Source organism: Macrotis lagotis, chromosome 4 (assembly GCF_037893015.1).
Source record: "Macrotis lagotis isolate mMagLag1 chromosome 4, bilby.v1.9.chrom.fasta, whole genome shotgun sequence".
Classification (NCBI taxonomy): domain Eukaryota; kingdom Metazoa; phylum Chordata; class Mammalia; order Peramelemorphia; family Peramelidae; genus Macrotis; species Macrotis lagotis.
In genome coordinates, this window is record NC_133661.1 from 46,946,228 (window position 1) to 46,965,525 (window position 19,298).

General features: G+C 37.7%; 1 protein-coding gene across 3 annotated transcripts in view; it reads left to right on the plus strand.

Annotated features, from left to right (window-relative positions):
- REC114 (REC114 meiotic recombination protein) overlaps positions 1-19,298 on the plus strand; it is a 96,722-nt gene that overhangs the window by 69,705 nt on the left and 7,719 nt on the right. For 2 of the 3 annotated variants that reach the window (XM_074232679.1, XM_074232680.1), the window contains exon 3: positions 11,801-11,884. The exons of the other annotated variant lie outside the window; for it this stretch is intronic. In XM_074232679.1, the coding sequence (XP_074088780.1) occupies positions 11,801-11,884 (84 nt within the window). The remainder of the gene's footprint in view (positions 1-11,800; positions 11,885-19,298) is intronic. 3 annotated transcript variants of the gene reach the window in all.

The following is a 19,298-nucleotide window of genomic DNA, read 5'->3' on the forward strand; positions in this document are numbered from 1 at the left end:
TCTACCTCATTTTTCTTAACTGTTAAACTGAGGTAATGACAACTGCCTCCCAAGGTTGTTGTAAGGATCAGATGAAATAATATTTGAGAAGGACTTAAAGCAGTGCCTAGGCCATTGTAGACAGCTAATAAATCCTTCCTCCCTCCCTCCCTCATTTCCTTCCTCCCAACTAGCCAATATTCTACATATCATGGCATGCTAAATATTGGATTGAGTAAAATAAAATGAAGTTTGGGACTTAGTTAAAAAAAATAAAACTTTACTAGTACAGGATAAGGGATTGAAAGTTACAGAGCATTTCTGCAAAAGATCTGAGTGTTTTTGTGGGCTGCAAGCTCAATATGACTCCAGTAATAGGGAAGTGATAGTTTGCTGCCTTTGTTCATCTGGAGTATTGTGTTCAGTCTTTGATGCCGTGGTTTGTTCATGACATCGATAAGCTGGAGAGCTCCAGAAACAAGCAGCCAAGCTAGTGAAGGGCTTCCGAGCCTATATTAAATGATTTGGTGAAGGAACTTTGGACTTGACCTGGAGAGGAGAAAGCTTAGGAGGGGTCATGTTTCAGGGGCTGTCAGGTGGAGATGGGATTAGATTTGTACTTGGCCCCAGAACCAGCAGCAGTAAGTGGAAGTTCCAAAGAGATGACTTTAGATTTGGGGAGAAATAGACTAGGAGGCTAAGAGCAGAGCAGCATGAGTGTACTAATAAAAAGGGAAGCTGGAGGAATGTCCAATTCAAACTTTAACTACTTTGAAAGCGTTTCCTTTTTCATCAAGAGGTTACCCTAGTTCACTGAAGCCTGAGAGCCTAGTCTGAAAAAGAATTCCAACTGACTGTACTGAGTGCTAGTGTATAGAATCTCATAATTAGAAGGGGTCTCAGAGGCTGTTGAGTTCAGCCCTTAAACTGAACAAGAAGTTCTCTACAACAGACTTAAGAATTGATTATCAGCCTTTGCTACAATTTCCCATGGAAGAAGAGAACTATTCTATTGTACCGTGTCCCATGTCCCAGTCTCTCTTCATTTCCCTATCTTGACTCTGGTGACTTCTCTTGAGTTCCTTATCCCCTTATATAATTGATCTTGTCTTTCCAAGGACATCCTCACCATCCACTGATTTAGTTCCTACACAGGTCTACTGAATGAAGGTGGAGAGAAACACAAAACAGGCTGATTGAGTTTATGGTTACTTAACCTCTACTGGGTCCTATTACTGTTCTCATTAACTTAATATCCCATTCACTGTAGTGGCTCTTCCAATCCTTTTCATCCTTCTGCAAACGTCTTATTTTTCCTTCTCCCTTCACCCTCTGAACCTTGCCTCACATTTTACATCAAAAAATTGGGGTCAGTCTCCAAGGACTCCCTCTTGTCCCCTTCTCATCTTACATCACTGAGATGCCATCTGCCACTTTCCTCCATCACTATCTCACATGAAGATTTGGCCCTTGCCTAGGCTAAGCCTTCTATGTGAACAGGTGATCCCATTCTATCCTATCTTTTCCAGCAGATTGCCTCCATAATCATTCTTACTGTCTCTCTTATCTTCAAAATCGCCTTGTTTACTGACTACTTCCTTGCTGTCTGCAAACGTGCCCATGTCTCCTTCATTCTCCAGAAATTCCTCACTTGATCCTTTCATCTGACTATCACCCTATATCTCTTTTGGCTTTTGTGGTTATACTTGTGAAGACTATCTACACTAAATAATTCTACTTCCTTTCCTTTGACTCTCTCCTTAACTCTCTATGATTGGCTTCAGACTTTATCATTCAATCAAAATTACCCTCCAGAGTTTCTAAAATTTCTTTAATTTTTCAGTCCTTATCCTTCTTGATCTCTCTGCTGTCTTTGACAGTATCAGTCATCTTTTTCTCCTTGATACTCTTTTCTCTCTAGGTTTTTGTGACATTACTGTATCTGGGTTTTCTTCCTCCATGTTTGACAGCTACTTCTTAGTTTCCTTTGATGGATCTGGTGGATATGTCAGAGGGTTCTATCTCCTGAGCCCTCTTTTCCTTTTATACTATTTTCCTGATGATCTCATCAATTTTCATGGATTCAGCTATCACATCTGTGCTGATTGTGATTCTCAGGTCTACTTATATAGCCCTAACCATTGACTGACCTTTAGTTTTGCATCTCCAGATCCCACGAGGTCCAGGACACATCTTAAACTGAATTCTTCTTTTTTCCCCCCAATTCTCCTCCCTTCTAAACTTTTCTATGATTGCCAAGGGCACCACCATCCCCCTCTTCATCAAAGCTGGCAAGCCTTACACCTGAATTATTGCAGTAGACTACTGGTTGGTCTGATATCAAGAGTATTATTTAAGTATAAATGAAATTCCATATTCACATAATGATAACTGATATTTATATGATATTTAAACTTCACAAAGCACTTATTATCTCTTTTATTATTAAAATATCGCAACAATCATGTGAGATTGGTATTAGTTATCTTCTCATAACAGATGAGGGAAATGTCACAGAGGTTAGTTACTTGCCCATAGCCATGCTATATCAGAGCTAGGACTTGGACCTAGTTTTTCCTAATTTAAAGTTAAGTATTCTATCCATTGCATTGCCTTTTTTATTTAAATAGACTAGTATAAGCAGAAATGGAAAATTAACTTTATGTGGTACATAAAATTATTAGAGAGACATAATTTATGGGTAATTTAATCATTTTATTAACAAGGTCAACATGTTTATTAATAAAAAATGGTCATTTGGTCATCTCTCTCTTAGACCCATGACCCCTAATAGCAACAGGCTCATAGTTTATATGCCCTTGGAAGAGCAAATATTCTGAGGGTGGCAATCAAGTCTGCTTAGTTAACAATTAATGAGAAAATGAATAATATAATGGGCTATATTGCAATGAAAGACTTAGAGTACAGATCACCCAAATCTTGATCATAGAAGTATATCAATTTACATTGCTTGTCTGATAACAAGGAGAATCCACATTTTTCCAGAGTTACCTGAGCAAACACAATGAGCAGGAATGCATCCATCAACATAAAATTATAATTTATTTTGCTGTCTTGAATTAGATGTTGGCCTGGTTATGTCTTTGCAATATGTTTCCCACAGTGGTTGATTTTTGGATAAGAAAGTAAAAAAGGGGAAAAAAACCTTTGTCCTAATATAATAATTAGTTCTTTTTAAAATTTATTTTGTTTAATATTTCCCAATTATGTTTTTGTTGTTGTTGTTTTTGGCCAGGCAATAGGGTTAAGTGGCTTGCCCAAGGTCACACAACTAAGTAATTATTAAACATTTGAGGACAGATTTGAACTCAGATCCTCCTGACTCCAGGGCTGGTGCTCTGTCCACTGCACCACCTAGCTGCTCCCTAATAATTAGTTCTTACATATTTCACTGTTGAATTTAATGTATTTCTACAATGTACTTTTGGGGTATGAATGTTTAATCTTGCCTTGTCCAGTTCAGATAAAAGTAATGTTAAGGGGATGCCTATTCCCTGTTCCCTTTCTTCTGTGCTTATAAATTCTTCATCTCATTTACTCCTGTTATGTGACTTGAAAAGATTCTTCCCTTTATTTATTTTCCCAGTTCATTCTCCTTTCCCTCTTATTTTCTTAAGACCATCAAAATTAAATAAATTACCTCAGGGTTCCCTCTATCACATACATTTTATGAACCTTGAAGGTTCTGAAAGGACACTTATCTAGAATATGTAAGCAAGTTCATCCCCTTATCACCCTGTACTGCCTTCTGATTGAATACATGCTATTCTCTTGGCTCTCAGATGTGTTCATAAAGTTTCTACTCAGTTCTGTCCTTTTCATCTGGTATTCTTGAAAATTCTCTAATTCATTAAAGGTCCATTCATTTTTTTTCCCTTTATAATATTACTTGATTTTGTGAGGAATCCTTGGAGACTATTGAGTCATACATCAATATTTATGAATGATTATATAACCATTCAAAGCACAACCCTAAACCTGAACTCAGAGGTCATATATATTCCCCTTGGAAGGATTAGTCATTGGAGAACAGTACCACTGAGGGGTTAGGTGCACAGGTCAGGGAGGCTAAACTTTGCCCCTGTTAAGTGAAGGGAGGAAAAAGTGAGTTAGCATAGTCATCCACCACAGCAGTGCCCAGCTTTACATCTAAAATTCTGATCCTCCTTGTCTTTCCTCTCAGAATTCTTGTCTTCTTTCTAGGCTGATCCCAGGTGTCATTTTCCTCACAAAACCTCCCCTGAACTTTGCAAAACCTTATATAAACCTTTTAAACCAGTTCAGCCTTTACATTTTACAAATGAAGCAGCTACAAAGAAATTGGATTTTTTGCTTTGCATTTGCCCAAGACTAAACACCTGTTAATAAATTTTGGATTCTAGATTAAAATAAACATCCTTCAAAGTTATTGGGCATGAAATAGATGAACATCTCTTAAAGAATCCTGAAAAGTCAAACAGGTAGCAAGAAAGCTAGGGGAGAGCAACATGATGAAAGTTCAAAGAAAAAAAGAGTATGCAAGAAAAGAGAGTGATCAGTGCATTTCATTCTGGGAAATACTTCTCTAAAAGGAAAATTCCTCTTTATAGCCCAACTCAGCCTTTGTGAACACACAGGTCACATTTATTACAGCAATGCAAAAGGGAAACAATCCACAAAGGGGTTATTGTGACCCCCAAGTCCATTAAGTTCTTACATGATCACTTCTAAGTGTTTGAATTTCATCAGTTTCATAGTGTCCTGAACAGACTGTATTATCAAATTCTTAGGACAATTAGGCATACTCAGTCAAATCAGTTCCTAAAAATGCCTTTCAAAGATCCTTTTTCTATGGGTCCTTTCCTTTATAAGTGTGAATAATTAATAATTGACAGTGCTTATTAAAAGTTAAATAAGACAGTAGAAATAACGTGGTATAGTAGAGATACCTAGATTCTGTTCTCAGTTCCAGCAGTAATTAGCTGTGTGACCTTGAACAAGTGACTTCATTTTTCTGGACATCAGCTTCCACATTTTTAAGGTGAGGAGACTGGATTGTAGCAATATTCCTTTCAGTTCTAGTATGATATAAATTAGGGATTTGTGATATTTTTCTTCCCTTTCTCACATAATTTTGTTATGATTTATTGAAGCATCTCCTAGTTTCATATAGTCTTCCTTGACCCTGCCCCCTAGCACTCTAATTTGAAGCTTACCAAAAAAAATCTTTGCTTTAGAATACAGGGTTTTTTTCCTTTTGTTTTTTTACCATTTTTCAGTGTTGTGGACTTTTCTAGTTGTCTGGGGAAGCCTATTCCTTTCAGAATAATGTTTTTAAATGCCTAAAATAAAATACATAGAATTAACAAAGGAAATAATTTTTGAAATAGTTACCAAAAGTTTTTTCTTAAATAACACATTTCATGGACCCTCTGCTATGAAAGCATGAGTCTGAAACAGAAAGTCCTAAAAACTGAACCCGGATAAAGTTTGAAACTATGTCACCTGATATTCTGTTCCTTATCAAATACAGTAAATATAAAGTTATTTTGGCACTTGGAGTTTAGGATTGTATGGATTTGTCAGGTGGTTAGTCATCAAGTTATTTTTACATTTTTCTTCTATGCTATTTTCCTCTGACTCAGGGTGTTTATAGCAAGTGTGTGCATTTTTATTGTCATCTTCATAAAAGTGCTATGTTTTCTTTAAAGCATCCGTGATGACATAAAAGGCATGTGACTAAAGTTAACTTCCTCTTACCTTTTTCATCAAGGGTATCACCTAGGAACTCACAGGGAATGTTGTTCAAGGAATGGGATGTGAATAAGAATACCCCCAACCTCAGACATAAAGAAGACTTTAAGTATCCTTGGTTTCACTGTTACTTGGTAGAATGCGATACATGCGTGGAATAGGACAATAAGATATACATTATTATAAAGAGATTAGATAAAAGGAATAGTGTGGTAGCATTTTATATCAAGAAAGTATATTGCCTGGGGGAAATCCAAGCATTTGGATGTAGGGGAACGACACAGTGGAATATTTAAAAATCAGAGGAGTAGTAACAGATATGGGTCTGTTCATGAGGAGGAAATGGCTGATGTGTCCTGGAAAAGCTGGCATATGAGGCAGGATCTAGTAGAGAGAGCATTGATTAAAAGCAGAGAACTGAGACATTCTTCAGCTTCCTTTCTGGTAATTTTATGGAGGGAGTGATAAAAACTGCTTCTTATAGTTGATTCTGAGTCATTAGGACAAATAGGCTCTGAAGACAGATAGTTTCACACAACCCAAAATTTTATGAGGGAAGTAAGTTGAAGGATGGATGGATTGCTCTCCAGAACAAAATTGTGACAAAAAATTAAATTGATGAAAAACAGTCTCATTTAAAGATATAAATGTGCATACAGAGAGTTCATCAACTAACTTCAATCTTAAAAAGATATGTAGAGGAGATGGAAGCCAAAGATAAGGAAGAATATAAAAGAATATCAATCAGGATTCTATAAGAAAATACCAGGAATGGGAAAAATAAGGAAGATTATGATGACTGTTAACAAATACATATTGGGTTGGATTTTTTTTAAGTTACTTTGATCACAAGAGGAAATCAAAATTGGCTGAATGTAGCCTGAGATAGCTAGGGTAATGATAAGAAGAGAGAAAGAAGGTAGAGCTACCAGCAGTGCTGTGACTTGAGAACTCTGAAGGACTTTGGATAAAGGATACTCCCATCTCAAAGATAGAGCAGTGTCTGAATACAGACTGATGCCTGCTTTTTAAAAAACTTTATTCTTCTTGATATTTCTCTTTTTGGGGGGTGAGGTTTATGATTACTTTTACAACATGATTATTTTATTGATGTTTTTCACGACTACACATTTTTAACCTATACCAAATAACTTGCCTTCTCAAAAGGGGGAGTGGGGTGAGAGGGAGAGAATTTGGACCTTAAGCTTTTAGAAGTGAATATTGAAACTTGTTTTTGCATGTAACTGGGGGGAAATAAAATTTAAAATTTAAATTAAGAAGGTAAAGCTGCTCAATCTTCATTTTGCTTTTTTTATGAAGGTAAATGATCTTCATACTGGGAGATACAGAACAAAAATTGTTTGGAGGAAATTGAAACTTAAGCAACAACCAACAATAGCTGCTTTGAATGAATTCAAATCCCCATACCTAGGTGACCTACATCTCAGCTTAGAGGAAAGGAACTTTTAGGTGTGGACTGCATGCAGAAGTTGTTGAAAAAGTCATGGAGAAGGGGAGAATGATACAGGACTAGAGACAGGCAAATGTGCTGATTTATGTAACAAAAAGAAGGTAGGCTTCTGAGCTTAACTTGGGTTCTGGCAAAAATGTAGGATAGATTATTAAAGAATTGGTTTATGAAAGGAAAGTCAGGATTACCTAGAACCATCTTGAATTCCTAAGACCAGATTGATCCAAGTTTCTTTTTTAAATAGTTATAATAATTAACTCTCATACATACAGTACTTTAAAGGTTTGCAAAATACTTTATTTTATCTCATTTGCTCATCATGTCAACCTTATGACTTGGTGCAATGATTAGCTTCACTTTACGGATGAAGAAATTGAGACAGAGAGTTTAAGTGACTTGTTGAGGGTAATAAAAATAGCAAGCATCTAAGAAAGGATTTAAATTAAGTTCTTGCTGCTTCCAATTTCTGTATACTGCCTAGCTTCCTTTTTTGTAGACTGATTAGGGCAATTCCATAGACATAATATTTGAGTATTGGTCTTGGAATTAGAAGTTAGGGGTTCAAATGCCAGCTCAGCCACTCACTAGGAGTTATATTGGCAAAATACTTAAATTTTTTGAGCTTTATTTTTCTTATTTGTAAAATGGTGATCCATGGACAATTTATCTCATTAAATAGTAAGTAATAGTGAGGCTTAAATGAAATAATGTATGTTATTGTTCAGTAATTTCATTCATGTCCAACTGTTCCTTATCCCATATTGGATTTTTTTTGGCAAAGATACTGAAGTGGATTGGCATTTACTTCTCCCAGCTCAGTTTTCAGATGAGGAAACTGAGTTTGGTTAAGTATCTTGCACACAGCTAGTAAGTGTCTAGGACAGATGTTTAGAGAAGTCCTAGGAAGTTGTATGAGGCACTGATAGATTCAGTGAATGGCTCAGATGGTCTCCCTGATCTCGAGTTCAGTCACCTGTCATCTTCATCATATGTTAAACTACTAATGATATCCAACATCAGCACTTCTTTTGAAGTAGCTCACACAGGTAAAGATGTAAAACTAGGAAAAAACTATAGAGGCCAAATTGTCCAGTCCCTCCCATTTACCAACTGATAAGTGGACAATGTTCACCTTGTAAGGGATGGAAATTTGTGATTTGGCATTTATGAAGCGATTGTTATATACGAGTGATTCTCTTAAGCCCTGGGGATACAGGAAAAGAAAAATCCAGTCCCTGGTCTCCAGGAGTTTTTATTATGAGTTCTAAAACATGCAGTCTGGGTACAAACCAGCTCTGGACAAGCTAGATAATCAGCCGAGGCAAAGTTAACTTACATTAAGAGGGATCTAGAAAGATTTCTCACAAAAGGTAAGATTTTAGCTGAGACTAGAAGGAAGTCAAGAAAATGGGGAGGCAGAGATAGGAGAGATGGATAGAATCAGAAGAAGGAGTATCTTATAATGGGGAGTAGGCTGGAGGTGTTACTGGATCTCAGAATACATTGTGGGAGTGGGATGGGGTGGCATAGAAACTGTAAGAAGACTGGAAAATTAGGAAGGGACATGTCATGAAAGGCTTTGTTGAATATCAAGCAAGATGACAATAGAGCCACAGGCATCATTACATGATCAGACTTGAGCAGTAGGAAGTTCAGTTTGATAGTGAAGGATAGACTGGGGCAGGCAGACCACCAGGATGCATCTGCATTAGTCTAGACTTGAGGCAGTGAAGCCTGCACCAGGGAAGAGGCAGAATCAGCTTCCAGTCCATTTAAGGAAAGCTGTCCTAAGCAAGTTATTAAAAAATGAAATAAGAGTTTTCTATCTTGAGTTTTTCAAGTAGCTGGTAACCAAACCATCTGTCAGGGATGTTGCAGATGGGATTCTTGCTTAGCTATAGGTTGAAGGAGATGATCTTTCAGGTCTCTTTCAGCTCTAAACTCTCCTACATCTAGAGTTTTTTTTTTTTGTTTTTTTGTTTTTGTTCAAAATGGCAGGTGAAATCAAAACTGTGAGCTAACTAGGGATTGGGGATGGGGAAAGTAGTTCAATGGTATAATTAAAAAGGAGAGGATGTTACAACTGAGTTGGGAGGATTTTATATTGAATTTCTTAAATAGAAACATTAGATCATTACTGCCACCTTTCTGGGAGTTCATTTTTTCCCCAGAATCAGTAGCTACTGTTAATTTTACATGTCTATCTTTCTCATCTAAGTAATCATGTTGTTTCTTTCATTGCTTTTAGACATTTCTTCTTGGTTTTTCACTTTGGCTTTGTTTCAGATATTTATGATCATAAGGGACAGTGAGATAATGTAGAATAGGGTTATGAGATGGTTACAGAGTTATAATGGTTACAGGGCTACCCTGGGAGACAGGAAGGCCTGGATTCAAGTCATGCCTCTGACACGAACTTACCTTTGTGACCATGGGCAAGTCAGTCCCTTAGTACTCTAGGCTTTTCTCCAAGAGATTGTTTTAGACAAGTTATTGATCTGTTTCAGTGACATTTGGAATTCTGGACGTGGAGAAAATCACAGTTCTGAACCACCAAGACCTCAATTCCCCCTTCCCTTCCAAATCGAAATAGGAGATATATAAAGACTGCACCTGAAATCCAAGATAACTCATAAGAGGCAGAAATGAACATTAGAATAACATTTCTCTTTCCCTTACTGCTGACTTCTTGACAAAAAAAAAAACTTTATATTTCCTAATTCTCTTATACCTTCTCTTTTCTCAATCTCTTGCAACTAGGCTTACCCCTCAGAACAACTCCAAATATGGAGACACATGCTTTAGCTTTATATTTATGTTGGGTGTACTTTTATATAGAATGGTCTTCCACTTGAATGTGAGCTCATTTTGTATAAGGATTGCTTCCTTCTTTGTGCCTGAATCCCCATTATCTGGCCCAGAGTAGGGCCTTAGTGATGATGTTTGTTCTTTATTTTCGAAGAAGACCACAGTATCAGGGAGGTGATGTTATGACACACATATGAATTGGATTTGAGTGAGGGGGAGGCTGTGTAAGTCACCAGCCTCACTTTCTCCTCTAGTCATCTGGTTCCAGTGGCCAGATAGGGATCAGGACAACTGGAGCTGACCCCAGATGTGAGGCAGTGAGTGTCAAGGATCTGAGGCTGGATTTGAATTCCTGTCCTCCTGACACCAAGGCCGCACTGGCCACACTCTATCCCCTGCACCACCTACCTACCCAGGGGCTTAATAGATTCTTGTTGATTGACAGATTGACAGATGAAAAGTTCATTATAGGAATTCCTGTAGAGCTAACCTGACTAAGCACATAGCCAAAGAGACTAGTTTGAGCAATCTCTATTTCCATTTCCTCCTATGATAAAGGAGAACTTAATAACAGAAACATTACCCAAAATTAGTTAGCAGAAAGGGAGGTAAAAGATAATTAACTTTAAATTAACTTCATATTATCAGACACATTTTTTTTCAGCTTCTCCAAAACTGACTAGATAACTGTGAAGTGTTCCCCTCAGACACCTACTCAAATGCTTCCCCTATGTAATTCATGGAATTTTGCTGGTATTTTCTTGCCCCAATGAATTTTCTCCTGTGACATGTGCAAGATATATGTTATTTTAAAGTACAAATAACCTAATCCAGGTGTTTTCTTTTCTTCTACATTTATAAATGCTCACAAAGTTTTGTTGCTCCCCCTTTTTTTAGCCACTATGTTCATTTGTTGCATGTTTTTTTTAATTGGCATTTTCTAATTAAAATAACATTATGCTCCTGAGTTGTTAGGTGAAAGGAAGAGTACTTTCAAGTGAAAAAAGATAGATTTTCTCTGGCTTTCCTCTTCCCTTTCTTTTGGTATAACATTCATTTCCTTTTCTAACAGTAGTTAGCAGGATCTAATTCCCCCAGGAGGGTACTCTGGCCAAGGTGGAATATCATTTTGAGGTAGAAAGCCAATTTGCATGCAGTGTTTGTACTGCCAACTTGTTAAATCCCTGGATTAGTTTTACCGTATGTTAAATGGGTTTTGCCTTAATGTACTGCTTATCTAAGTAGATGACAGCATAATTGGTACCTAAGAGCTGTATAATCATTACATACACTATTCTGTTTACTTTATTAATAAGCTGAAGAAGAAGTTTATTGCAACTTTTTGGTGATTCAGCTATCTCTCACAAGATTTGCATGCCCTCTGCTGCTCTCTTAGTTTATTTCATTTGTTTTCCCCCCAAAAAAATACCAACAAGATCAGTGCTACACAATTCTGTGTAAAAAAAAAGAAAAAAGAAAATCACTTACATTTTATTCCATACAGAGTCTTATCCTGCTCCTGGAAAGAAGGCTCATTGTAGATTCCTTGTGTTGAGAAATAGCAGGGACTTGGTACTACTTGGTAAAGTATACTACCTTTATTTTTCAGAGCTATAAAGTTGGATTCTAGCAAACAAGATACTTAATGGAGTCCATGTTTACATACTGTATTATAAACAAAAAAGTAATCCTGCCCAGGAGGGTAATGCCTGAGAAATGGCTTTCATAAGACCCTCCTGGTTTTTTAGTTAATTTTGTATAATTCTGTCTTGCTTTGTTTTGTTCCAGGAAGGGTTTTCACTAATTGATAGCAACAAGTGGCTGAAGATTGTAAGACGGGTGGATTGTTTACTGTTTGGATCAACAATAAAGGCAAGCATTTTGTAGACAATGGCAACCAAGCTGGCATGCCATTCTTCTCTACATGCCCTTGTCATTTTAGAAATGTCTCACAAAAACTCTAAATTTAGTTTAGTAGGATATTTTAACTTTAATTTCATGATTCAAAAAATTGAAATAAAGAAATGAATGAAGCACGGGTCCATTTAGCAGTAGAGAAAAACTGCTTTATATTTATAATTAAGCACCTTAATGCCTTGTTATTGACTTTCTTCAGGTCTTCCCCACTTTCTCATGCAAAAATAGAAATGAAGGATAACGTTATAATTGCTTAGTTTTCTTGATGTTGGATGCTAAAATGTATGAATATATATATATTTGTATTTTGTATTCATTTAGTTTTCTTACATAAATTTCGTTTTCTCTTTCACATTTAAAAAAAAAATTCCTTACCTGTTTCCCAGCTGTGCTACATGTTTCAAATGGTTCTCATCAAAGAAACATGCTGGCTAAATCACTGGGAATGTGTATTTGAGGAAAGATTGGTGGGAAAGTCTGTTAACATTTATTCAGTGGATTACATTTCAGCCAAGTGAAAGACTCTAATTTTTAATAGAATCTTAAAATTGGAAGGGATCAAATTGAAAGTTATCTAACCAAAAAAAAAAAAGAAGGAAAATTGGGGGAAATTTTATTACAGTATCTTTCCAGATTTTTCTGAAATCATTCTCTTCCTCAGTTCTTTTAGCACAACAATATTCCATCACAGTCACATACAATAACTTGTCCAGTCTTTCTCCATTCAGTAGCCAGCCTGTTTTTAATTCTTTGTTACCATAAAAATGCTGTTGTAAATGTTTGTATAGATGAATCCTTTTCCACTTTTTTTTTTATCTCTTTGGGATACAGATCTAATTGTGGTATCACCCGATCAAGTTTCTAGCCCATTCCGCAGCTCGTCTATAGCACATTGGGGTTCCCAATTTTCCTACATCCCCTCCAACATTTATCATTTTCCTTTTCTGTCATGTTAGCCAATTGAGGTATATCTAAGAGTTTTAATTTGCATTTCTCTAATAAGCAGTGATTTAGAGTATTTTTTCATATGACTATAGAAATCTTTGCTTACTTCATCTGAAAACTGTATCTTCATATCTTTGACCATTTATCATTTGGGGAATGGCTTTTATTTTTTATAAATTTGGGTCACTTTCTTATTTAAGAAATGAGGTCTTTATCAGAGAAATTCTACTTTCCTTGATGACTTTCAATTATACCCCTTCCAGTTTTAAGATTCTATTACCAATTAGTGTCTCTCATTGGACCTGAAATATTATCTGCTGAATGAATGCTAACACTTTTTCACAGGTCTTTCCTCAAGAATGCAATCATAATGGCAATCCTTGCCCTTGAGGAGTTTGTAACCTAATAAGGGAGGACAACACACAAAGGGGATCTAGCCCAGGGCATGGTGGTGGAGTTACAGAACAGCAGAGCTACAGATAGAAAATTAGCTAGAATGCTCTGAGCCCTCCCTCTATAAAGGGTGACCTTGGAGGAGTATAACCCTCCCATCAGAGGGCAGAGAGGCCCCTGAGGGTGCTGAGAAGTCAAGTGTCAAAGCTGGAAGAATCTTTACAATGAGGAGCCTACCCAGAATGCTGCATAGATGGAGAGCCACCAGGCAGTTAAGTGTGCAGGTCTGGAGTGTGGGAGGTACCCTTGGGAGTGAAGATAGAACTTTGGGCCATCATCTAAAGGGGGCTGGAGGGGCTGAGAAGCAGGCAGACAGCTGGGCAAAGCACAGGGAGCTGAAAACCCAAGGAGTGGAGAACGCCAACAAGGAAGACCTTGGGATACTGATATCCATTTCAGGGACTCTTGGCACCTGCTTCTCCCTGCCACGAGGGCAGTCTCTAGACTCTCCACTTCTTACATTAATTGGCTACTTCAGGTACAAGTCTATTCTTGTCTGAAGTCTAGGGTTTCCTCCAAAAAGGAAGGAAGTTAATAAGTAATGATGATGATGATGATGATGTTTATCCTTAATTCTCAAAAACAACTATGACATCAGGGAGGTGATGCCATGATAAGCATGTGAGTTGGATGTGGGTGAGGGGAGCTGTGCTAAGTCACCAGCCTCACTTTCTCCTCCAGAGGCATCTGAATCTAGTGGCCAAATATGAAACAGGACAACTAAAGGGGGCCCTGGATACGATGGAGGCAATCAGGGTTAGGTGACTTGCCCAGGATCACACAGGGTCAGTTATCCAAGGTCAGATTTGAACTCTGATCCTCCTGACTCCAAGGCCAGTGCTTGTCCACTTTACCAAAAGTCCCTTGTACAAATACTCATTGGGTGTGCCACAGATTCTTGATTCTCACACAGAAAAGGGAATCTTAGCATAAAATAATAATAGAATGATTAGAAGAAAAACTAGTAATGTATATAGTTGAGTCTTGTTGGGATATGAAACCAGTTTTGCAAGGCTCATATTTCAGCACCCTTGAACTTCTCTGGTGGTCTTCATTTTTCCCTCAAAGCAAGGTGCCAATATCCCACCTGTCTTCCCTCTCAAGTGTCCTTGACTCCTTTTTTTCATTTTCCCTTCCCCCAAAATCCAGTTGGTTTCCAAATCCTTGCTTTGCACCCTCTTTGATATACATCCTTTTCTGTCCTCTAATACTACCTCCACCTTGGGCCAGGCCTTTATCACTCCACATGTGAATCTGGGTCTAATTTTCTGGGGTTCTTTATGCAAGACACTCCACTCCAGTTTATCCTCTAGCCAGCTGTCACATTGATTTTCTTAAAAGTACAGGTCTGATCTTCTCCCATATACTCCATTCTCATTCACTCAACTCTGTGGCCCTCCCAGAACCAAATATAAAATCCTGTTTGGCATATCAAACTCTTAATACTTGGGCCCCTCCAACCTTTCCAGCCCTCCTGGCCTCCTTGCCATCCCTTCATTTCTCGACTTCTAGCATTTTCCCAGGATATCCCGCACAAAAGGAATTTTCTTGCTTCTCTCTCATCTTTGCCTTCACTAACACACGGCAGGCATTTGTTGACGTGATACAACTCTGCTCATTGTACTAGCCCATTCCTAAAGCTGCTTAGGTGAACCTCTTCTCCAGGACATTCCATTTATGCTCTTTTGCTGGAGGAGATACAACTGCTGTTGGCAGACTTTCATGGTTTCACAAGGGGCCTCCTACCAAAGGAAAGTAGACACTAAAGGAAAGTGACCTCATCTTGCTGAAAGGGAATGGGAAAGGGGATGACCTTACTCCCACCATCCTCATATTTCAGAATCAGAAGCAAGACAGTCATCCATGGCTAGAAGGCACCCCCCTCCCCACCTCCTGTTTCTACTTGGTCACGAGCATGCTCCAGAAGGGAAGGGGGAGAAGGTCACCCAAGCATGTCTGCTACATTGTCCTTCCTTTATAGGAATGTCTTTAATTTCTAGAAACACTCTTACCCTTGCCATTCATTTTCAGGGGAAGAAGCTCCCTAACTACATTAATTTTGTTATCTCTTTCTTACTTTTACAGACTCTTAAATATTGCATGAATAAGTAGTAATTGTATTTTTTCTTAATGGACACAAGATATCATTTATTCAGTGGGTAACAGTTACGAAAACCCTGTGTTCATATTATGAAGGCTGTATTTGTTTCTGTGCTGAGACAGATCTTTGTATATACTAAGTTCTGGCAATGTGGATGAAGTCCTGCTCTATTCTCTACTGTTCTTACTGCTTCTTGATTCTTCACTTCTAAATACAAAAGAAACTTTGAAATCTCTTCAGTTGTCATTTTGTTGCTGCAGATTTCTACATTGATGACATTTTCAGATCAGCAGAAGAATTTGCTTCTTTTGTTAGAGGACTAGAAGTTTCTAAGGGGTTTTGATGACAAAATATCCAGCTTTTCCTTAGAACCTGTATGTAATGTTTGTTCCCTCAATCCCATCACTGCTTTTACATGGAGGACAAGTCTCACAATCTATGATCCTCATATGCAGTGTGAGAGGATTGAATGAAGATGATACACATATAATAGTGGAAAAACTACCACCATTTTGTCATCTTTTTTCCTATGTCAGTGTTAGCTCCAGTTCTTCCATTTTCAAAATGAAGGGGTTGAACTACATGCTACATTTCAGTTCTAAATTTCTGATCCTATAAAAAAGGGCAGTAAAATCCCAGCCCATAAATTCAAGCTATTTATGTTGTGGTAAAAGCAAAAAATGTAAACTTTAATGAAATAACTTATTTGATATTTTCTGATTTTTCTGTGTATTTACAACTCTGTTGTTTCTCTCATATAGTTGACAATTTATCTTTCTTACCTTTCTTACTATACCTAATTTTTTACAAGTCTTTCCATATCTGTTTTCTACATCTTTACTTTTTTATGATGCAATAATATTCTAACATAGAGAAAAATACTTAAATTGTGGCACCAATTTTATGTTTCATTTTGTTGCTGTTGTTGTTCAGTTATTTTCAGTCATGTCAGATTCTCTGTGACTTCATTTAGGGTTTTCATGGGAAGGATACTGGAGTGGTTTTCCATTTCCTTTTCCAGCTCATTTCACAGATGTGGAAACTGAGACAAAGGGAGAAGCGACTCACCCAGAGTCACACAGACTAGAGTGTGTGGTCTGAACTCAGGAAGATGAGGTGCTCTATCCAGTGAGCTGCCAAGCTCCTTTTGGGCTTTTTGCTGTTACAAATAAAGCTAGAATCAGCTCTGTATAGACATATTAGTTGTAGAATTCTTATGGGGAGTGGGGGAAGGGAAGATGCATTTTTATAGTATATGGGCCAAGCCCTGCCCCAAGCATTTCACAGATGTTTTATTTCTCACTTCAACCCTGTGAAGAGCTGTTATTCTTTACATTTTAGAGTTGTAGGAACTGAGGCAGGCAGGTTGAAGTGACTGGGGTCTCTCTTCTTCCAAGGCCAGTCCTATCCACTGCACAAGTCTAGCTAACTCATGAGTGTTTTGGCCCACCCCCTTTATTTCACCATTGGTGTAACTGTTTAGGAACTTCATTTGGGAATAGAGTAGGTTTAAAAGGTCTTAAATCATTTTTTAAAATGACGTTATGCTTTTTCTGCCTAACAAATTACAGAATATAAGAATTAGGGATTGAGTTTGCATTTTTAAGCTTTTCATTTTCCTGTAGAAAACAAGGAGTTCTTTTGACTTTGCATTTATGGTGTTAAATTAAATCTTAAGATTTTCAACTTAACAATTCTTTCAGTTAATATTTTGGTGTCATCACAGAAGTGGCACAGATGAATAAGATTGAGAATGGTTGATGTATCTATAAATCTTGTTTTATCTTGGGTCTACACATCTTGAAATAATGTTAAAATTTGGAATCCACACTAGAAATCACTTTTTAAAAATTTTACCTACATAATAGAAATTTCTGAAATACAATATCCTATGACATCTGAAATGCAGTATCATTCTTATTTATCTCTCTCTGTACAATTCCTAATTGTCAGAGTGATTAAAAAGTACATTTAGTTTGAGAAGAACTGTATTCTACAGTAGTTTGCTATTGGCCTAAGATTTTACCATCCTTATAAAAAATATTTTTGGCTAAATGTTTTTTGTGAACTAAAATGAAATATATAAAAGTATGGTTGTGTCTCAAAGAGTGTATCAGATGTTCTAGAATCATGATAGGAATCACTAACATGAAGGGATTTCATGTTTTGAATGAATGGATTAAAAAATTTTTTTCTGACCCAAATGAGCAAGAGATGATTCTTCTTTAAAAAGGAAACTAAATTTTAAATCTTCTCTAACAAGGCAAAATCATAGTTGTAGAAAATTCCATAAGAAATGTTTTATGAGCATGAATTAAATATTAAAGATTTTAAAAACGGGGGCGGCTAGGTGGTGCAGTGAATAGAGCACCTTGAAGTCAGTTCAAATCCGGCCTCAGACATTTAATAATTACCTGGTTGTGTGGCCTTGGACAAGCCACTTAGCCCCATTGCCTTGCAAAAACGAAAAAAAAAATCTATTTCCCTTAGGGCCACTTCCTCGAAGTCTGGAATTCTCTCTAGTATAAATGTAAGTTTGATGCCCTAGTCACATATTAGGCACTGTATCAAGAAGTTCATGCTTTCCATCAACTTGACCAGACCTTGCCAGTTGGGCTTGTATCTAAAATTAAAAACAGCTAAAATAAAGAAATCAGAAACTGAGGGAGCTGGGGAGAAACCTACTTGTGGGAACATTAGACTTTGTCAAATATGAGCCCCACATTTTCAATGTGGTCAACTGTGAGAAACTGAAATTGGGGTGTCAGGAAGACATGGTTCAAGGACTGTGAGGACCTCACTGTGCAAGAAGACCCTTCATCACTCCATAACAGTCCAAGATAACTCTCAGAACCTTTGCATTTCTCTCCTGGGAGTTCATAGGGGCAAAGAAGAGAAAAATGAATGACATCCTTGAGTAAATTGCACATCCAGAATCCTTGGCTCCATTGCACAGCTTGGTCCCTCTGCTGTCTTTTGATTCCTTCCCTTTTGGAGCAGGAGAATAGGGACTTTTTTGTTCCTTTTTCATTTTGTTAAGAAATATCATGCAGTTAACCATTTTTCAATCTTTTTAACATCTGTGAATAATCTTGCTGATTTTCTAAACAATTATTTGGATTTGACCTCCAGGGTAGATCAGTACCCTTTCTTTCACCTGTGATTTGCTAGTTTGGCCATATTTAAAAGAGAGATATTGCAAATTGCTAGTATCCCCTTCCCCTTCATTGCTTCTGCAAGGCAAAATTAAAAGGTTTCAAGTTGATTGAACCCTTGCCAGGTTTCAGAGGTCCTAAAGTGCTGCCCTTCTGACCTAGCACATCCAAAATGCCTCATCTTCCACCCCTCCAAAACTCCTCAATTTCTGTGGAGGAAAGCTCCAGCATTTCGGTTCCTCAGATTCACAACTTCTTAGTCTCTGGAGTACCTCTCCATTTTACCAATCCACCCCATTCCTGAGTTTGCTCTGTTCTACCTACACATCTCTCCTGTCTGTCCCTAATTCAGACCTTCATGACCCTCCATCTGAACTGCTGGGAGTGGTTGTGGTATCCATTCCTTGAACCTCTGCCTTTCTCCACCATCCTCCACCAGGCTTGCCAGAGGCACTGATCACATCCCTTCTTTCTCCTCAGGTGTCTTTTAGGCAACCCCAGTGGTTTGGGGCAGAAGGGCCTTCTGGAACCCTAAATGCCTCGCCCAAAGGAATCTCCATTGGTGGAGGGAGCTCATGCTCCTTCTTGCTTCACTTTGGCTTTGGAGCCCTTCCTAGCAGGCCTCAGCCAGTTTGTTCCAATGTATACCCTTGTCAGCCTTTGTGTGGTTCTGCACATTCCATCTTTTCACCGGGCGCATCTTTCTCTTTGCCAC